This window comes from Trachemys scripta, chromosome 5, assembly GCF_013100865.1.
Source record: "Trachemys scripta elegans isolate TJP31775 chromosome 5, CAS_Tse_1.0, whole genome shotgun sequence".
Classification (NCBI taxonomy): domain Eukaryota; kingdom Metazoa; phylum Chordata; order Testudines; family Emydidae; genus Trachemys; species Trachemys scripta.
In genome coordinates, this window is record NC_048302.1 from 124,468,462 (window position 1) to 124,487,963 (window position 19,502).

A 19,502-nucleotide genomic window follows, 5' to 3' on the forward strand; every position below is an offset into this window, starting at 1 on the left:
GGTTCTGAGTGCACCAGGACTGAGGCTCCCCTACTAACAGTTGAAATCACAGAGAGCTGTGTTAAGTGGAGGGGCCCTGAAGACATATTGGTGAATGGCTAGCAGAGAGGAGTGGCTAGCAGGACTGCTGGCAGAACGGCACGGCCAATTGGTGGAGAGGTGCAGCTGGTGGTGAAGACTGTAGCAGAACCCCACAGAGAGGCATGGCAATTGGCCATTGACCCGAGCAGTGGAGCATGTAAGGTGCCCCCATACCTCCCCCCCCTTCCACCCAGGCTGGGAGGTAAACTCTGCAGATGAACTTCTGAACTCTGGGGTTGCACTGTCCAAGGACAGAAACTGTGTGTGTGGGGGTGACTTTTGGGTTGCTGGACTTAAGACCCTAAGGGGAAAAGGACACTGCCAAACTTACTTGGGGGTGGGTCTTTTGTGGTTTGTGTTATGAATCCTGTTTCCCCAACATAATGCCGCATTGTTTCCTTCCTTTATTAAAAGGCTTTTGCTACACTCAGACTCTGCACTTGTCAGAGGGGAAGTATTGCCTCTTAGTGGCGCCCAGGGGTGTGGTATGTAATTGTCCCAGGTCACTGGGTGGGGGCTTAATCTGCTTTTGCATTGTCTTATTGCAGTACCCCTAGATACTGAACCCGGCCCTTGTTGCTGCCAACTCTGACGGGCAGAAGGGCTAAATTAACATAAAAGACATTTATCTCAGGCCTTTGAAACTTTCTGACTTTTTGACTTTTCCATACTGACCTACTGGACCTATCCAAAGTGGCTTTGGGAATCTGTTGATTGTGGCCATTGGGTAAAAGCTAGAGATAAAAATTCTCCTCCCCCCCCAACTATCAAGAATGGTGCATTTGATTTCAAACAATTGCATTAGAAAAGGAGAAGGAGGGAGTCCATCATTATTGGCCTACTAATTGTACCAGTGGTGTTTCAGTTTTTCAATAATAACACTTGTTTGTGTACTCTTTCTATTCTGTACTAGCAAAGAATTTGATAAAAAAGATCCTGTATTCTAAATCAGAAAGGGTTCAATTAATTTTCCTGGAGAGATATTTTGTAATCAAGTCCTCTAGATCGAGCTGTTTTGAATAATGGGGATTGCATTACTTCGGAATACTTTAGATTCCTTAGACCAATGCAACTACCATTTTTTTCTTTTAACACTTAGTTCTTCTTCGTGTATTCCACTGAAGGCATGTATGTGCTCCATATTCCTGAGACCAGAAGATGTTTGCTAGCTGTGCCCTTCTTCGCCTTGTGCTCTGAGCTGAAGGTATAAGGGGAGGTGCAGACCGACCACCTTTCCACTTCCTGTCTACCACCCATGTACTGGGACAGAACTTCTCCAGTGTCCACAGCTTTAGCTAGCATTCTTTGTTTTCTAGTGGAAATAGTTGTACCCTTTCGTAGACCATTTTTTCAATACGTTAGAGTAAGTGTTAGGAACAAAGGACTTCTGCCCCTACAGGGTGCCTAGTATGCCCAAGATCCCCAAATTCAAGATCTGTGTGGTCTGCCCCTGGGCCTGCCCATTGCACTTCTCTGTATTGTCTCAGGGAAGCTCATATCTCCTCCAAGTATAATATCTGCTGGTCTTTCCCTTGCCAAACCCATCCACCTGTGAGTTCAGACTTAGAAGTTTCCTAGTGGATTGTTTGATGAGACCACAGTCCAACCCCAGTCTGTCAGCTTCCCCCAGCCCCCCTTGCCCTGTACAGTGGGCAGAGACACACAGGAGTGCCTGTTTGAGAACAATTGTCTCCAGTTCTTGGAACATAGAGAGCAGAGTTAAGAACCTCTAGCAAACAGGGCAGACATGAGGAGGGTGAAGGTGAACACTCTTATAAGAAAAAAACATAAAAAATCCTCCGCTAACTCCTCATCTAAGAAGACGACGACTTCTTCCTCGTCGCCTTTGAAGTCAGGAGCGTGGTACCAGTTCCTTGGCACTGAGAGCTAAGAGAGTTCTAAGACCATGAACTGCTGAAGGAGGAGGGCCCTCCTTTGCAAGGGAAAGGAGCAAGTGGACATCTCCTACACTGATGATACGTGTTCTCATGGAAAAGGAGTCAATGGTACTGAGAACTGCTGTTTTGCCTAAAACCAGCACTGATGGCATCACTAGAGGACAGAAGCTCTGTTTGCCTATCAGCAACAGGAGGACAGATACACTATCCCAGAAGATCTCCTAATCTAAGCAGACCTGGAATCGCCAATACTTTTTGAATCCGGTCTTAGCCAGAGAGATCCCCACACATTAGACCCCCACACATTAGTTTGGCATTGGTAGTGTCTACTAACCAATGCATAGTAAGACCACTGCTCGTACTCCATTGACAGAGGCCACCATACTTCTCCAGTGAATCTGGGATCAGTGGGATTGCTTCACTGGCCTTATCAAGGTGGGAAGTCAGCCCTAACCAAGGCTGTAAGATCTCCTGGGTACTTCCCAGTCCAACAGGAGAGACTACCAAGCTCAGGACCAATGGTATTTTCTCCAGGGGACTACCACATTATCCCTGGGATCCATATATGAGACATCCTGAATACAGACAGGCAGAACACAAGTTGTGATATGTATCCCTGTGTGGGGAAGAACCTGAACCCACTCAGGAAGAGGAACAACCTGACTGGGTGGAACCATTAGCTCTTGCAGGGTTATCATTGACCTTACCAACTGAGGTAGTCATGCCAGCCTCACTGTTACCCGACTGGACAACTATGGATAATTTCAGGACCTCCTTCTGATGGCCACCTAGCTAATTTTCAACAGCATGGCATCATATAACATCAGACAGATGGGTTTGCAAATCACCACCACCAGCTATACAACAGTTCCTCTCCATCCTCCCTCCCTCCAAAACTCCCTTTCCTATCCTTCTTCGGGGACCCCGCTCATGAGAGGATGCTCCGACAGGAAATAGACTCCCTACTTCACCTGGGAGCTACAGAGTTGGTACTATTCCACCACAGGGGAAAAGGATTTTACTCAAGATATTTCCTCATTTCTAAGGAGACTGGAGGCCCATACTAGATCTCAGACAGCTGAATGGCTTCTTCTGCTGACTGAGGTTCCGAATGATCACCCTGGCCTCTATAATCCTATTGCTAAACAAAAGTGACGGATTTACAGCTCCTGATTTGAAGGATGCTTATTTCCACATAGATATCCCTTAGACAACAGACAGCCTCATGTACCGATGTGAAATCATTTGCAAAATTTCATCCACAAAGTTTACAGGTGTAGTTGTGGTCAGTGTGTGTGCCAAGCAAGCCCAGTCTTGGACAAGGGGGTCTTGCTCAACCACAGAATTATGATTTTACTTATCTAGTGGGAAGACATGAAGGCAATGTATGTAGGTGTTCCCTTCACCCCCTGCTCACCCATGAAAAGATTAATTTACAGATGCCTCCCTGCCAGGTTGGTGAGCCCATCTGGCTCTACACAGCACAGGGTATGTGGACCCCATTAGAATCAAAGTTACACATAAACCTGCTAGAACTGCATGCAGTGCCCGGAGTTTGCAAATGGTTCCTGCTGTTTATCTGAACCCTGCACATTCAAGTCATGTCAGACAATATGAGAACAGTTTAATATATCAACAAACAGGGAAGGACAAAGTCCATCCTCATTTGCATAGAGGCAGTCAATCTCTGGAATTGGTGCATACATCACCAGGTTACCCTCTCTGCAGTACACTTTCCAGAAGTGCAGAAGACTCTGGCAGATAGCCTCAGCAGGCATTTCTCCAGAGACCATGAGTGGGAACTACACAAGTTGGTGGTATGGTGCATTTTTCAGCAATGGGGATTCCTGTCATGGGATCTCTTTGAGCCTCACGAAAACAAGAAACATCTGATTTACTGTGCAGCTCTGGGCCACATCTCCAGAGGGGACACATTTTTAGTACAATGGCCAGAATCACTAATGTACTTTCCATTCCTTTCTTACCACAGGTCCTGAGAAAAATCAAACAAGGCAGTGTCAGTGATCCTCCTGGCTCCCATGTGACTTTGATTCACTGATATCCTCCTTGCATCCATGCGTCCGAATTCAGCTCTTACCAGGCCTATCGATGCAGGACAGGGGCAAGATCCTCCATCCCAAACCAGCATTTCTGCATCTAGCAGCTTGCTATTTGGATGGATGACAGACTGGGAGAGCATGCTCAGAGGCTATACTAGTCTATCCTTAGCAATAGCAGAAAAAACTTCTTGAGAAAATGCTATACAGCAAAATTGAAGAGTTACTGTATATGGCAGGGGTGACCAAACTGTGGCTCGTGAGACACATGCTGCTCTTTTACCATTAAAGTGTGGCTTGCACAACCCCTGTGTGTCACGGAGTGTGGGGGGACACAAGGCCCTGCACCCCCGGCTTCCTGCGATTCATCATGACTCTCAGCCAGCCAGTAAAGCAGAAGGTTTATTTAGACGACAGGAATACAGTCCAAGACAGGTCTTGCAGGCACAGACAACAGGACCCCCCTCAGTTAGGTCCATCTTGGGGTCCCAGGGCGCCCCAGCCCCCTTGCGAGGTCAGAGCCCCGTCTGACCAGCTCCCCAGCCAGCTCCCCAGCCAGCTCCTGAAACTCTGCCTTCAGCGACCCCTCCCACAGGCTTTGTTCAGTTTCCCGGGCAAAGGTGTCACCTGGCCTCTAACCCCTTCCTGGGTTCTCATGTTACATGCTCAGGTATTCTCCGTCGGTCAGTCTCCCATCCCCCAATGCAGACTATCCTAGCCACACTGCCCAGTCAGCATTCAAAGACCACAGTAAGAACAGTCCCAGTTCGTCACACTGTGTCTCCTCATTCTCCACCTACCAGACTGGGGGGTGGGAGGAAAGAAGCTCAGGACCTCTGCCTTGCAGCAGGATGGTCCAGTAGGGACTTCTGCCCAGCAGGGAGAGGGGTTCTCAGGGCTCTCAAACTTCTGAAGATTGTTGTATGTGCCTCGGAGGGCCAGTAAGTTTGGCCACCCTGGTATATAGTTTCAGCATCATCAATTATCACCGGAGGGTTCTGAGATCCCTATTATTCTGGGCTACTCCTCTCTCTGAAAACGTTAGAGTTGTCTCTCAGTTCCTTGTGAGTGCACTTAGCACCTTTCATCCTCTGGCGAACAAGTCTTTCCCCATCCAACTACAGTAAGGTTTCTGAAGGAGCTTGTCAGAACATTTCCTCTAGTGCTGAAATCTACCCCAATATGGGACCCCCAAATACAGAAATAGAAATATATATTGGACAATTCTGTTTTTTTCTGCATTATTGTTGATAATTCTATTATTTATAATAATGGACCAGTACCATTCTTAGGATTCTTTTTGTTCTTAATATGCTTAAAACTCCTCTTTATTGTCCTTAATTCAGTGGCCATGGAGTTCTCCTTGTGTCCTTTTGCTTTCCTTATCAATTTTCTACAATTACTAAGCTACTGATTTATATTCATTACTACTCATTTCCTGTTTTTTTCCATTTGTTATATATATTATTTTTATAGCTGCCTTCACTTCTTATCTAAATCAGGATGTTTTTTTTTTTTTAACCAGTATGTCCTTCTTCCTCGACGTTGAGATAGTACCTTTATGGGCATGTAGAATAATGTTCTTAACCATTTCCAAATTACTCACATTTTTATGATTAAAATTCTTCCTTCCAGCTGAGTTGGTTCATAATTTTCTTCATCTTTCAGAAATTGGCCCTTTTAAAACACCAAGTGTATATATTACTCACCTGGATTTTATTCTGTTTGCACATTATAAATGTGATCAGGTCATAGTCACTTGTATTTTAGCTACCATTAATTTTAAGTTCTGTGATCAGTTCGTCTTTATCTGACACGGTGAGGACTAATAGAGAATTCTCCCATGTTGGTTGCAACACTTTTTGACTTGGGAAATTGTCATCTATAATTAGAAATTCCAAAGATGTTTTAGTAGTGGCAGCCTGAAACCTTTGGCATATGTCATTCAAATCGAAGTCTCCCATGATCACACAGCTTTTTTCCCCCTGCGCATTATAGATAGATGCATAAGGTGCCAGTCATCCTGTTCCCTAGTGGGATTTGGTGGTCTGTATCAGACACCAACTAGTACCCCATCTTGTGTTTTAACTTGATCCATAAGCCTTCAAGATAATTTTCTTCTGAGTTATCAGTGACTTGGAAATAGGTAACACCACTCTTCCTCCCATTTTGCACACTTTCTTTCCTAAATAGGTTATAACCATTGATTTTTAACATTTCACTCATGTGACCCTTCCTACCAAGTTTCAGTAATACCAACTAGATTGAAGTTATGCTCGTAAATGATCAATTCCAATTCCTCTTGTTTGTTATCTGGGCTCCTAGTATTGGTGTATGGGCAATTCAAGAATTCTCTTCGTGTCCTTTGGTTCCTTGATTAAGTTTGTTCTCATTATCTCTATTTTTTTGGTAAATAAGTGCACATATCTTCCCTCTTTTTACCCTCCCCTTTTGTTGTTAGTTTAATGTCCTCCTGACTACTTTAGCCAGCATGTCCCTCAGAAGGTTGATTCCCCTTCTACTGATCTGGAACCTATCCAGACTATACAACTCCCTATCTCCATAGAAGGTGGACCAGTGTTCCACAAAACTAAACCCCTAGCTAGTAAACAATTCTCTTCCAGAATCTTCTGTCTTCCTTCTCTCATTGGATAGGAAGGATCTCAGAGAAGTTCACTTGGACATTCTTCAACACTCTTCCAAGTTCCCATAAGTTATCCATTACCTATGAGAGATCCCACGACACAGTGTCATTAGTGCCAATATAAACCATCACCTATGGATCCTTGCCCATTGACTTCAGAAGCCTATCCAATCTTAGGACTGCTCTACACTAATTCTGTAAGTTGATCTAAGTTACGCTAATTCAGTTATGTAAGTTTTGTAACTGAAGTCAATGTAATTAAGGTTGACCTATAGTGTGGTCTACACCGTGATACGTCGATGGGATATGCTCTTCTGTTGACATAGCTTCTGCCTCTCAGGGAGGTGGATTACAGACGTCAATGGGAGAGTGCTCTCCCATCAACTTAGCGTGTCTTCACCAGACCCGCTAAATCTGTGATGCAATATGGTTCTTTGTGCCCTCTTCCTTATTAAATACTGCTTGTGAGTCACCTTGAGTTTAATACCCATAGGGACCATCACTCGAAGAAGGAGGTCTGGTTACTTACCTTGTACAGTAACTGGAGTTCTTCTCCTCTACTTCAGATTCTTATTAGGCTAGATTCCATTCTCAGAATCTTTACTTTTTTCTCCAAACACAAGGAGCACAGTACAGGAACACTCTGGATTTCAGAGGCTTGTTATTACACCCTAAATGCAATAAATTCCAATTTATGGGTTGCTTGTCCCTTCCCTCTAAAATGTTGTATCCAACTAAGTCTCCATTTGAGTCTAAGCATGAGTATATTATACTCCATCTAAGTCTAAGCATGAGTAAAAATCTTTTGCAGGGAGCATTAGGTTACAATTCCTAGTGCCCTGTCTTATTAGAAAAATGTTTGTAAACACCAGAATCACTGCTTAAATTGAAAGAGAAAGAAAAGCTCCTTAATATTGTTTCCCAACATTGCATATTTGAAATCTCCAGAAATCTTTACCAAATTAAAATTTAGACTAAATTTTTTTTGATGCAGCACTCCTGCTGAAACCCTAAATGTCTTTCTGTATCAAATTCTTGTAAATGTGGTTCCTGAAGTGTCTACACTGGAGCTGGAGGTGTAATTTTGAGCTCAAGTAAACGTACCCATGCTATCTCTGATCAAGTGAGTGCTTCCATAGCTACACTGATATATTTTGTGCAAGAGCAACTGGATGGGCTAGCCACCCTGGGTACAATTCCATCCAAGACCATAGGCATGTACTTGGAGTGGCCAGCCCATCTTGCAGCTCATGCTGCCAAGGCTACACTTTTATTTTTAGCGCACAAGCTCAATCAGAGCTAGCATAGGTATGTCTAACCAAGCTAGTAATTACACGTCAAGCTCCAGTGTAGACATGGGTCATTTCGAATCCACTCTTTGTCTTGTAATACTGAACTACAGAAACGTACTACTATTAAATACTATTTAGTGTTTTGTGGTATGAGTCTTAATTCATTAGACAATATGGCTTGCATCTTTTGTTAATTTCTCGAATTCAGTTATTTATGTTGTGGTTTAGTAATTGCAGTAACTGATGCACTCTTAATAATAAAACTTTGTTTTGCCTGAAAATGCTTCCCATGTCATGTTCTTTGTGTGTTAGTCTCATTATGTTTTACATTCTCGGGCAGTGGTGTAGAATTATAACTATGTTGTTAACGTGAGCATTTAATTTTAATCAAAACGTTTTTTTTAAAAACGTGTGACAACTTGTTACCTATAAAAGCAAATGAGCCAATATGATTTAATTACATGTGGAAGAAAAACTACTAGTATTAACATGATGATTTAGGTATATTTTTTTAAAGTACTGGATCTGCTGCAAGAGAGAAAACAGCTGGGTAACACTTTCAACCAGCATCAACTGTAGATCACGGGTTACAGATGATCTGTTTTTACTATTGTCATTTGGGTTCTTACATAGAGTGACGACAGAAGAAAAACCTTTTTGTGGATAACTAAACATAACAAAGAAAACAATGTGGACTAGGTATATAGGTGTTCATAAGGTGGGAAGTTAAGTAAATGATAGAAATGATCAGAATGACTAAACATCTAGCCATGGCTGGTATTTGCAGGAAATTATTTTTGTTTCTGCCATGGCCAGTAGATTTATTTTTGTTTGTTGAAGAACCACTCAAGATATAAAAATAAAAGAAAATATTTAAAATTTTAAATATTTTAAACACGAGGCCTGTGATCCTACATAGGATGATTCATAAAAAAGGTATAAATTTAAGGCAAGATTTTAAGCATGGTAAAGATCCGTAGGATTTTAAAATGTATTATTTATTTGTATTGTGGTAGTTCCCAGAGGTGCCAATCAGGATCAGTACCCCATTGTGCTATGACTACACACAAAAAAAAGACACCATCTCTGCTCCAAAGACTCGAGAGTCTAAATAGACAAGAAAGACAAAGGCCAAGGGAAAAAGATGCAATATACGAGCAAATTGATCAGTAAGATGCACATTTTCACAGATAAACAGATTCTAAGATTTTTAGGCTAGAAGGGACCATTATGATATCTAATCTGACCTCCTGCATAACACAGGCCATAGAATTTCACCCAGTGATTTTTGTGTAGCACAGAAACTTGTGGTTGAACCAAAGCACATATATTTTAAAAAGATACCTTTTAATTTTGATTTAAAGACTCCAAGTTATGGAGAATTTACCACTTACCGTGGTAATTGTTCCAATGCTTAATTACCCTTACTGTTAAAGAATTGCATCTTATTTATTGTAGTTTTTCTTTTAAAATATTTGTTTGTTAGTTATTTGCCTAGCTAGGTCTATCCTGACTCACTGCTCCTAGGGAAGTCCTGTCTGTTCCTGTGGGCGGGATCTGCCCTGAGGAGATTCTTCTTTGCTTCTCACAGCCCATTTGGGGAGGATATGGGGAAGGAGGCTGGTGCCCCTAGAGGGTGTGTGTGGAGCAGGTAATACAGCTCAACCATACTTTCAGCCACAATATTCCACAGCTTTGGCTACAGGTTGGCATACCTGGCTTCTGTTAGCTCTGGCAAAGCTGGGGTCAGGTTTCCAAGTCCCCTGTTATGAAACCTGAGATATAGAGTTCATGTAAGTCTGATTGTTTTGTGTTGCCTAACACTTTGGTACTGGGTCATTTATGTTTCCATGTTTCTCATTTACAGTTTCACCTTCCTTAAGCTTTAAGGTGTGTTGAAGTGGTTTTAATAATAAAAGTGTGTTTTTCTCAAAGTTTCATATCTTATTTGCTTTACATTTTACATGTGAAATCCAGGTTCCACATCTTGTGCGCACAATATATATGGATATGATATTACAGTGGATTAGGGTCATGGTTTGTGGCCTATATCCCTAACTCAGGGTGTGGAGCATACAGCACAGTTCAGGCAGGATGCAAAGGTGGCTGCTGCACTCCCCCAGTAGTGAGCCTGTTGTGTCATCTTGGTACCCTGGCATAAATTATAGCAGCCTGAGAGCTGTACCAAATTATGTCAGCTGCTAACAGCCCCAGTGAGCCAATGCAGCAGTTTAGGATTCAGAGATTGTAGGGAACCCCCAGACAAGTCTCTTCTGTCAGCAGGAAGGAGTGGATTGGCAAAAGAGCCCTTATGCTAACTTTACACCACCAGAGGATCCACCTTCTACATGAGAGAGAGCCTCTTATAATCAGTTACATTGGCTTTATGATTGCTTATGCTCGCATTGGGGACAAAATGAAATGTTTTTTCTATGTATCTGTAGTTTATTGACATCAAAGATCTACAATTTTTTTAAAAAGTTTAGTATTGTGCTGGATGGCCCAAATAAATAGGATAATGGATACTTCATCACATGAGTAATTTAAGCTGCTTTTCTTGCAGTTGCTTCTTTCAAAGCCTGTAGACCTACTGCAGATTGCTGGCTCAGTTGGATTTGGTGTAATGCCCAGACATGCAGTCATTGATACAGTCACACCCGTTATTTAAGAATGCTGAATCCTGCACATAAGAGAAATAATCAATATTATTTTATTCCATTTGGGATATAAAATGAAAATAAAAAAAAAACCTTTCCAAAACACTGGATAGCGTTGGAAATAAGACTTGACTTATTCTTATATTTGGGCTCCAACACTCTTCATAGACATTACATCACCCATAATATACATGGTGGGATTTCACATCAGGTTGGAATTGGAATGTGTTATGCATTTGTTCAATACAGGACAAGGAACATGAATCTGATGTCAAAGCAAGAGGAAACCATTGGAGGAATGTGGAGAAGGGGATAGAAATTGAGCAAGGAGGATGACAGGCACACTTATTCCTGAAATTGTTTTATGTGAAAGCAAAGGACTGAATATAATAATAATTAATAACTAATAAAGTAGATTTGTTACAGTCTAGATGTACTCAGAACATCTTGGATAAATGCCTGTGCTTGTTTTAATTCAAATAAGTGTAATTTCTTACGTTTAAAGTAATTCACTTTATTTTATTACTTGTCTCCAATTTCATGAACTCTTCATATGAATAGTTTATGAAATATGCACAATAGCTTTATGCTTTTAAAAATAAGTTTTACCTTTAGAAAGCAGTGAGCAGATAGATTTATTTCTAGAATAATTAATTCTCAAGACGACAGTAATGCTATCCAACAGTGTTCAAAGCTGTTGGGTAAGTAATATAAAGAAGCAGGAAAAGGTCTAATCATTAACTAATTGGCTGTGTTATGCTCTTGACATAATGTTCTGTAACCTTGGCACTTGATGTGTTCTTTAGTATTTGAAAGCAGGAATCAAAGTGAGAGCATTATCACACTCTGTATAGTCAACCTCTCATACTTTTCCTTTTTCTGTTTATTCATATGAATTTCATGGAATGTAGCATGTTGATTATATTTTGTTAAGGTATTTTAACCTCTTGTCTTTTCTGGTCTGTGTGATTTGGCTTAAAATGCAGACTGTTGTTGCAATGTCACAGAAACAGAAAGATGTAGTGTACAAGAGTTTGCCGGGGCTAGACCCAATCCGGGCGGCGGGGAGCCACACCGGCTCACTACCCACTGGTGCTTAGGTACTTTGTCCTGCTGCAGAGTCTCCCTCGGCAGCCCTTGCAATCCTGGAAGACACAGTAAGCCCGACCCTGGCTCAGGGCGGGCACCAATACTATGTCAGGGCTCAGGCCCTCAGTCAGGGCTGAGCAGCAAGCAGCAGTATTTAAGCCCAGGCCCTAGGTCAGGACAGGGCAACCAACGCTGAGTCAGGGGTTCAGACCCTCAGTCAGGGTTGAGCAACAGTAGTACAAGTATTTAAGCCCAGGCCCTAGGTCAGGGCGGGGCAACCAACGCTGAGTCAGGAGCTCAGACCCTCAGTCAGGGCTGAGCAACAATAGTAGGCCTAAGCCTCAAAAGGCCTGGGAGAGGGGGAGACTGCCACCCACGGGTTGGGTGGCGGGGGGACGCAGGCCCTCCCACTCCACTGCGTCCCAGCCCGGGGCCCTAGCAGCGGCAGAAGGCCTGCTGCTTAGTCAGTGGGGATCCTGGCTGCAATACACTGACATAGGCTCTGGCAGTGCTGCAGCCAGACTGGGGTCAGCTGCCCCCGGGCTACTTTCACACTCCCCCTCGGGGCCTACCTGGGGGCTTGTGTCGGCCTCGGGGAGATGCTGGACCATGGGTTCGTCAGGCCAGGGATCATTCGGCAAGTCTGGCAGCTCCTCCGGGTAGCGGGCGCAGGGCAGGCCCGGAGGCTCCTGGCAGCCGCCCCGGGCCGCAGAGGTTTCCCAGCCCCGAGCTAGGCTGGAGACGTCTGGTCTCTCCGGCGGCTGGGGCCTGACTGAATTCTGAGGGCCAGCCTTTATACTTCCGGGTCACCGCCTGACCCCCTGAGGGGCGAGCTCAGAGCTCCCTAGCTCCGCCCACTCCGGCCTCCGGATGGGCTCTTCCTCCTCCGGGGCGGCGGGGAGCCACACCGACTCATTACATGTAGTTATATCTAAGTACTGAGAGGGACAAGTTAGGTGAAGTAATATCTTTTATTAGACTGACTTCTGCAGGTGAAAGGTATACACTTTTGAACTACACAGAGCTCTTCTTCAGGTCTGGGGAAGGAAATCAGAGTTGTCTGAACTCTCTGATTTCCTTCCCCAGTTCTGAAGATCTGTGTGTCGCTCAGGAGCTTGTACCTTACACAAATAGATGTTAGTGCAATAAAAGATAATACCTCACCTTCCTTGTCTCTCTCATATCTTGGGACCAACACAGCTACAACAACCTTACAAATATTTGAGTATTATTGTTCTTATTTGCATATCTTACTCCGTTACACAGAATTTTAAAAGTGGATAGTTATGTTAGTTGCCAGATAATTTATCTGATCATTCATAAAGTTGGCACTTAATTGCCATTTGAGTTGATACAGAATTTGGCATTCTGCATTGTCATTGTGCTGCATTTCCTCTTATTTAATTTGCCCTAAAATTGGTTCCTTAAGTCTCTATGGATTGAACTCTGATTTACCCTTTTATTGTAAGATTTAAAAGGTCAAAGCATGAAAGGGTCATGTCCTCACTTGTTATAAATGTTATCACATGGAATGCCTATGCTCAGCATTGCGAGTGAGCATTGAAAATAGTAATTTCATTAATTGGTTGGGAAATATGTACCTATGAGTGACTGGACTGACCTGTAAATGCTTTAAAATAAATTATTGATCCTAGATGTGAACAGAAAGAGTGTGTATTAGGTGGGTAAAAATGCATACTAGGCAACCAAATGAGAGTAAAAGAGGAGGTGTCTTTCTGTGTCCTCTTCCCATCCTGAGTTTTTAAGCTTTTATTTGTACCCTTACAATTTATACATGTTGCAAAAGTAAGGTTATTTTTGAAATATTAATTTATCTAATATATTTTAAGAATCTTGTATGTTTTCTGACCTGTCTAAATTTATATTTAGATCACTAATTTTGGAATAAGATGAAAAATCTGAGTATGTTTACCTGCATTTTGTAGTTTCAGATATATGTCTTTCTCTTTGCAGGTGATCAGACATTTTGAAAAACATACAGCAATAATTGTATTTGTGGCTGATTCTTGAAGAGTTTGGCAGCAAACTGCGTGGTAACATTCTCTGAACTTCAACTCTCATGTCTCTTATGGACAAACACAAAGTGAAGCGGCAACGCCTAGATCGTATATTTGAAGGTTAGACACTGCAATCTATGTGACTGCGTTAACCAATTTTTTGAATTAATGATCTTGCTGGGGGTTGGAACTGTGTTTCTTACAGTAATTAAACTTCTTTTTAATTGAGTGTGGGTTTTTCATGATAGACTCACAATCACGGGCTGAGATGATCATAACTGTGCACAACTATTCTTTTGAGATGAAAGCCATAGAAGACAAATCTAGTGCTAGAGCTCCAACGTTATTGTTGTGCATTAAAGGCAGTCCATTCCCAGCTTGATATTTTAGTAAATTCTGTACAAACCTTGCAAAAGGATAGATCTTATAATGTGAACCAGAAGGTTCTTTTTACTTATGTGTGCTAAGACATGCTTGTTAAGGAGGGTGGTTTCTTTCATGTTCTTCTACAGGTTAAATTCCAATAAATTCAAGAAACTGTCTGATTCTTCAGATAGCACAGGATGTGAAATATATTTAAAATGATCAGTACTAGAAAAAAGAGCCAGCCTGTCATTTGGAAGGATTTTAGTAAATTGGATCAGTCAGTCTATCTCATGCCACAAATAATTTATTCTTGTATAATGTCTGAGACTACACTGGTGTTTTGTGCTTTTTGATTCACATCAAAATAGGTTTGGAGAAAATTTGTGCAGTGTTTTTATATGAAATATCTATAAACCGAAAAATCCAAAAAGACTAGGGATGCTTGAATTTTTATATTAAAAATGTTAACCTCTCTTTGAGGCACAAGTAGTTTCCCACATCTTTATGGTTACAGAAATTCAGTTTTGCTTTTCAAAACATCAGAGTTGTATTTTGTCAATGGATCATATTTGTGAGTTGAATTTTCTATGTGATGTTCGCTATCCATGCGATTTTGTGAATTATAGTGAATAGTGGAACAGAAGAGAAAGTAAATGTGGCCTTATTAGGATTCAGTAGCTAAATGCACAGAGTTTACATTTTTGTCAGGGACATGCTGGCATTCTATAGAACTACTTAAATATTTAACATTTTACAAAAATGTGTAAAGATGTTTTACAGAGTGCAAGAAACTGTTGTTACACAGCTGTTTAAAGATTGTTCATCTTCATTGTCAGCCTTCTTCCTTATCAGTTCCAATGTGCTTATTTGTTTTCTCTATTATATTTATTTCTAAATGTCTGACATTTTCACAATATTTTTTAAACTCTTATTTATTTTTCACTGTCAAATCCACTTAAGTGCAGGATAATGTCTCTAGTTATTGCTGTTGTAGCTATGTGGCATTTCAAAAGTTGTTTTTGTAACATGCTAATTTTAATGTACTTTTGCATTGGTGTCAGCTAGTACTTAGAGAAGAAATGTTCTCTAAAATGACAGAATAGTAGTGTTCTAGTTGTAGATTTGTATGTGACAAAAAGTAGTTTTGGGGAAGGGACAACAGTGGATTTAATTTTGTGGGCCTGATTTTCAAAATTAGATGCTAACAATTTGTAAGATGGCATGCCATGTTCTCTTGAATAACTTTTCAAAACAGTGGCAGTATTAATATGTACCTGGTCATTCCAGCTTATATGCTGTTTTATAAATTACTGATATATCTCTAAATGACAGAACTGGAATATTGTCGCTTGAAAATGCCAAAGAATTAAAGATAAACTCTAGCCTTTCACCCACCGCATTGTAATTATGAGTGCTATTTAGACATGCATGTATAACTGTGTGCAGTCTGAGTACCCTGTGTTGGAAACCTGTAAGGTGAGTCAACACCTAAAGAATTGTGAGGTAACATTTAGCAGTTTCTTCCTAGAAGATAAATGGGCACTTAAGAATGTGAACGATTAATTAATTACCAATTATATTGTCCTTTGTCCCCCTTTCCCATGAAACTGGTGTCTGAATGGAATAGTTGAAAATAGTATACATTTGGCAAAACAGTTGGAAGAATGTCACAGTGCAAAAATAAAATATGTTCATTTTTGTGTAATTTGGAAAATTTGAAGTATGTTTCTTGGCTTCTTGAAGGCTAGTTAGCTCTAATTAGGCTATTATTGTACTGCATATTGTAACAACTGTAAACAGTGCAGTATATTTGCTTACATTCTAAAACTGTAGTTTACTGTCCATTGCTGGAGTGTCACAATGATATGCCAATTTTGTCAAGCTATGTTTAGCTTGCTGGGAACTCAACAGACCATGGTGGGAGGCAGCTGGAGGTGCCTGGGTCTGGGAGAGGGGATCTGTAGTTTCTGGGTCTCTTGCCTGGAGCCTGGTTCATAGATAGATAGATTACAAGGCCAGAAGGGACTATTGTGATAATCTAATCTGACCTCTGTATAACACAGGCCATAGAACTTTCTCAGAAGAATTTCAAGAGCAGATCTTTTAGAAAAACATCCAATCTTGATTTATAAATGATCAGTGATGCAGAATCCACCATGTCCCTGGATAAGTTGTTTCAGTGGTTAAGTACTCTCACTGTTATAAATTTGCCTTACTTCCAGTCCGAATTTGTGTAATTTCATCTTTCGCCTCTGGATCATGTTAGCTCTTTCTCTGCTAGACTGGAGAGCCCTTTATTTAATATTTGTTCCCCATGTAGTTGCCTATATACTGTAATCAAGTCTCCCCTTAAGGTTCTCTTTGTTATGCTAAATAGATTGAGGTCCTTGTGTCTGTCACCATAAGGCATATTTCCCACTCCTTGTAATAATTCCTGTGGCTCTTCTTTGAACGCGCTGCAATTTATCAATACTCTTCTTGAATGATGGGCACCTGAAGTTGAAAACATGTCCTATCCAGGCTTTTTTATTATGCATCTATAGGAACAGTGTGTGGCACCTTCCTTGTGAGTAATAAGCATCAGACTTGCCAAATACCAAATAGTCTCTAAAAACTAACCACTGATGGAGCCTATTTGAACTGCATATATTATGAACCACCCACTGGAGATGTGAAACTAGGACCTAGGCCAGTATCTTTGTCCATGTTAATGAGAGAGAGAGAGAGAGAGATGCCTCTATGATTATCAAAAATCAGATTTGTTCATATAGTTTAACTTGGTTGCCTAAAATTAGGCACCTAAATACATAACTAGATACATTAATAAAAGCGGGATGATTTTTCAGAGGTGCTGGGTGTTCACACCTCCTATTCACTTCTACAGAAGCCGCAGATGGTCAGCACTTTTGAAAAACAGCCCACTTATTTAGGTTACCCAGTATGCACCTAGCTGCCCAATTTGAGGCATCCAAATTTGAAAATGTTTGCTTATGGCAATTACTTTATTTACTGTGTGTAGCTGAGGAAGCACCCAGCCTTAAATGAGTGTAAATTAATATGTATTAATGATGGAATAATGGTAAATTTGCAGATATTTTTCTTAGGGAATTCCTTTTATATATGCTCCACCTCAAATCAAAGCAGAATTGCTAAAATTTGTACAGTAAGATACCAAAATAAATAAATAAAATTTTGAAAAAGGAAATATACTATACAATTTACTTCATTTACTTTTCCACCTTTTCTTAAATCAGTTTTGATCACTTGAACACTTTTATATTCTGTGGAATAAGAATAGGTTTTATGGAATCAAGATAGTTATTTAATGTGTGTACTGACTAGGTTTCTAGTTTGTAAATTCACACAGATTATTATAAAAGAAATGAAAAAACAAAATGTATAGACAATTTGCAAGTTAGATTAAAACTTCATATTAGAAAGTGGTCACGGTGTTACACACTGACAGATATTAGTCTTGTGAATTTGCGTTGCATATTTAGTAAAAGTCATTTTCCTGAAAGCATTCCAGTGGAATGTTTAGTTGTGTGATTGACTGTGGAAGCTTTATTGAAAGATTAGGGCAGCAGAGGGAGCTAGAAGATCCCTAATATTTTATTGTTTTTTCCAAGTGAAAGTCGCTCCTCCATGAGAAGTACCAATTGACCTACAGAAAAATGCCATCTTGTAAACTTAAATGTCCTTAGTTAATAAATAAGTAAAAATTCTGAACTGGAAAAATTTCCATTTCCCCCAGCAACCTAATACAAATTAAATTGGAAATCAGACAGTAAAAGCTGCAGAAATCTTTCCCTGTAGAATAGCCATCAAATCATTCGACTGTAACTAATGAAGATGTTTGAGGCAATCTGAATTTTCTGTAGATAATCCAATCTCAATTTTCAATGAATAACCCAGTTTCAGGTTCAGGCCACTTGTGATCAAGTTACTCTAAAAGTAAACTGTTTAAAACTAATAGTTTTTTCCATTCTGATGTCACACTACTTTCAGAGCACTTTGGAGCAATTCCAAACTGTTTTGCTAGATTCATTTCCCCATAGGAATCTGTAAGTATGTTGTCAATAAACTTAGACAAAATAAAAAAATCATAAAATGCCCAGTTGAATTCAGATTGCAGCAAAGAGGTTAAGAGCAATAAACTCAGGTAAAGCATATTTTGGAATTCTTAGTACAATGAGTATGCTATTAGTATGAGTAGGCTGAGAACAGAATGGTAAAATAGTTTGTTTATTCATTAGTGAGCATTTACCTTCCCTCACTCACTTTCTCCCCAGTCAAAACGTTATATATATAATGGTACTGTTTATGTGCATGAGCACATGATTTTCGATTGTGTTCTTAATATGCAGTATGTAGTCACATTTCACGGAGAAAGATGGTTTCATCATCCTTTTGGATTAAGATTGCTTCTGTAAATCGGTTTTCTAATTTGAATCTTCATTAAGTGCCACCTAAAGAGAGATTTAGAATTTGCAAATAGTTAAGCTATTACGATGTTGCTAACTTATTACAAGTTGCATTGCTACTAGTATGAAAAGAAAATTGGCTTAAATGGCCATTTTGCCCTAAATGGTGCTGAACAGCATCCCTTAATGAAAAGAAAAGTATTGTTTTAACAAGAAAACAGAAAAAACATTAAAGGAAAAAACCTAAATGAACATTGCATATTCTGAGAAGATTTCTCTTTTACTGAAACATTCAAATTGTTGGTTTAGGTTACAAAAGTTTTAAAGAAAAAATGAAGCGCAAAGATTGTGTATGTGTATCAATCAGTTTATATATTATGTACATTGAACACCCATTGTAGGCCAAATAAGCACGTTTCTCAAAAGTACCTGACATAGATGAGTTACAACAGTAGCAAAGATGGCTTTAGCACTGGAGACTTTTAAATTGGTGACTCTGTGAATACTTGGAGACATGCTAAATAACCACATTAAGAAACCAAAAAAGTACAGATGTGGATAGAAGAGGGAAGAAGGGGAAAGACTGATTTCCTCTAAACCTATCAGATTTTTTCGGGCAGACATTTTAAATATTTGATGACAGAACAGAAAGAAATATAAATTAACACTGCACTTATCATGAATTTAAAAGAATAAGTGTTGTAAGCATGATTGATCACAGTGCCACACTATCAAGATCTTTAGTTTTAGCCTCTTATATATATTTAAATAACGGAATTTTATTAAAGTGCCAATAAAATATTTTCCCCTGAAATTTTATTACTGTTTCTCATTCTTCATTGACTCACTCTTTTCTTTTTTTGTGAAGATTGAACCAATCAGACCCATGTGTTTTCTGGGTATCAAATACCACTTAGGCAGGTGTTATTTAGTTTCCACAACATGTGCCAGCTGCACTTTTTATTTTTTTCCAGTT

General features: G+C 40.2%; 1 protein-coding gene across 1 annotated transcript in view; it reads left to right on the forward strand.

Moving 5' to 3' along the window:
- Positions 1-19,502, forward strand: part of CTBP1 (C-terminal binding protein 1) — a 408,882-nt gene that overhangs the window by 110,080 nt on the left and 279,300 nt on the right. Inside the window, exon 4 of the mRNA XM_034770880.1 lies at positions 13,693-13,856. Coding sequence (XP_034626771.1) covers positions 13,799-13,856 — 58 coding nt within the window. The 5' untranslated portion in view covers positions 13,693-13,798. The remainder of the gene's footprint in view (positions 1-13,692; positions 13,857-19,502) is intronic.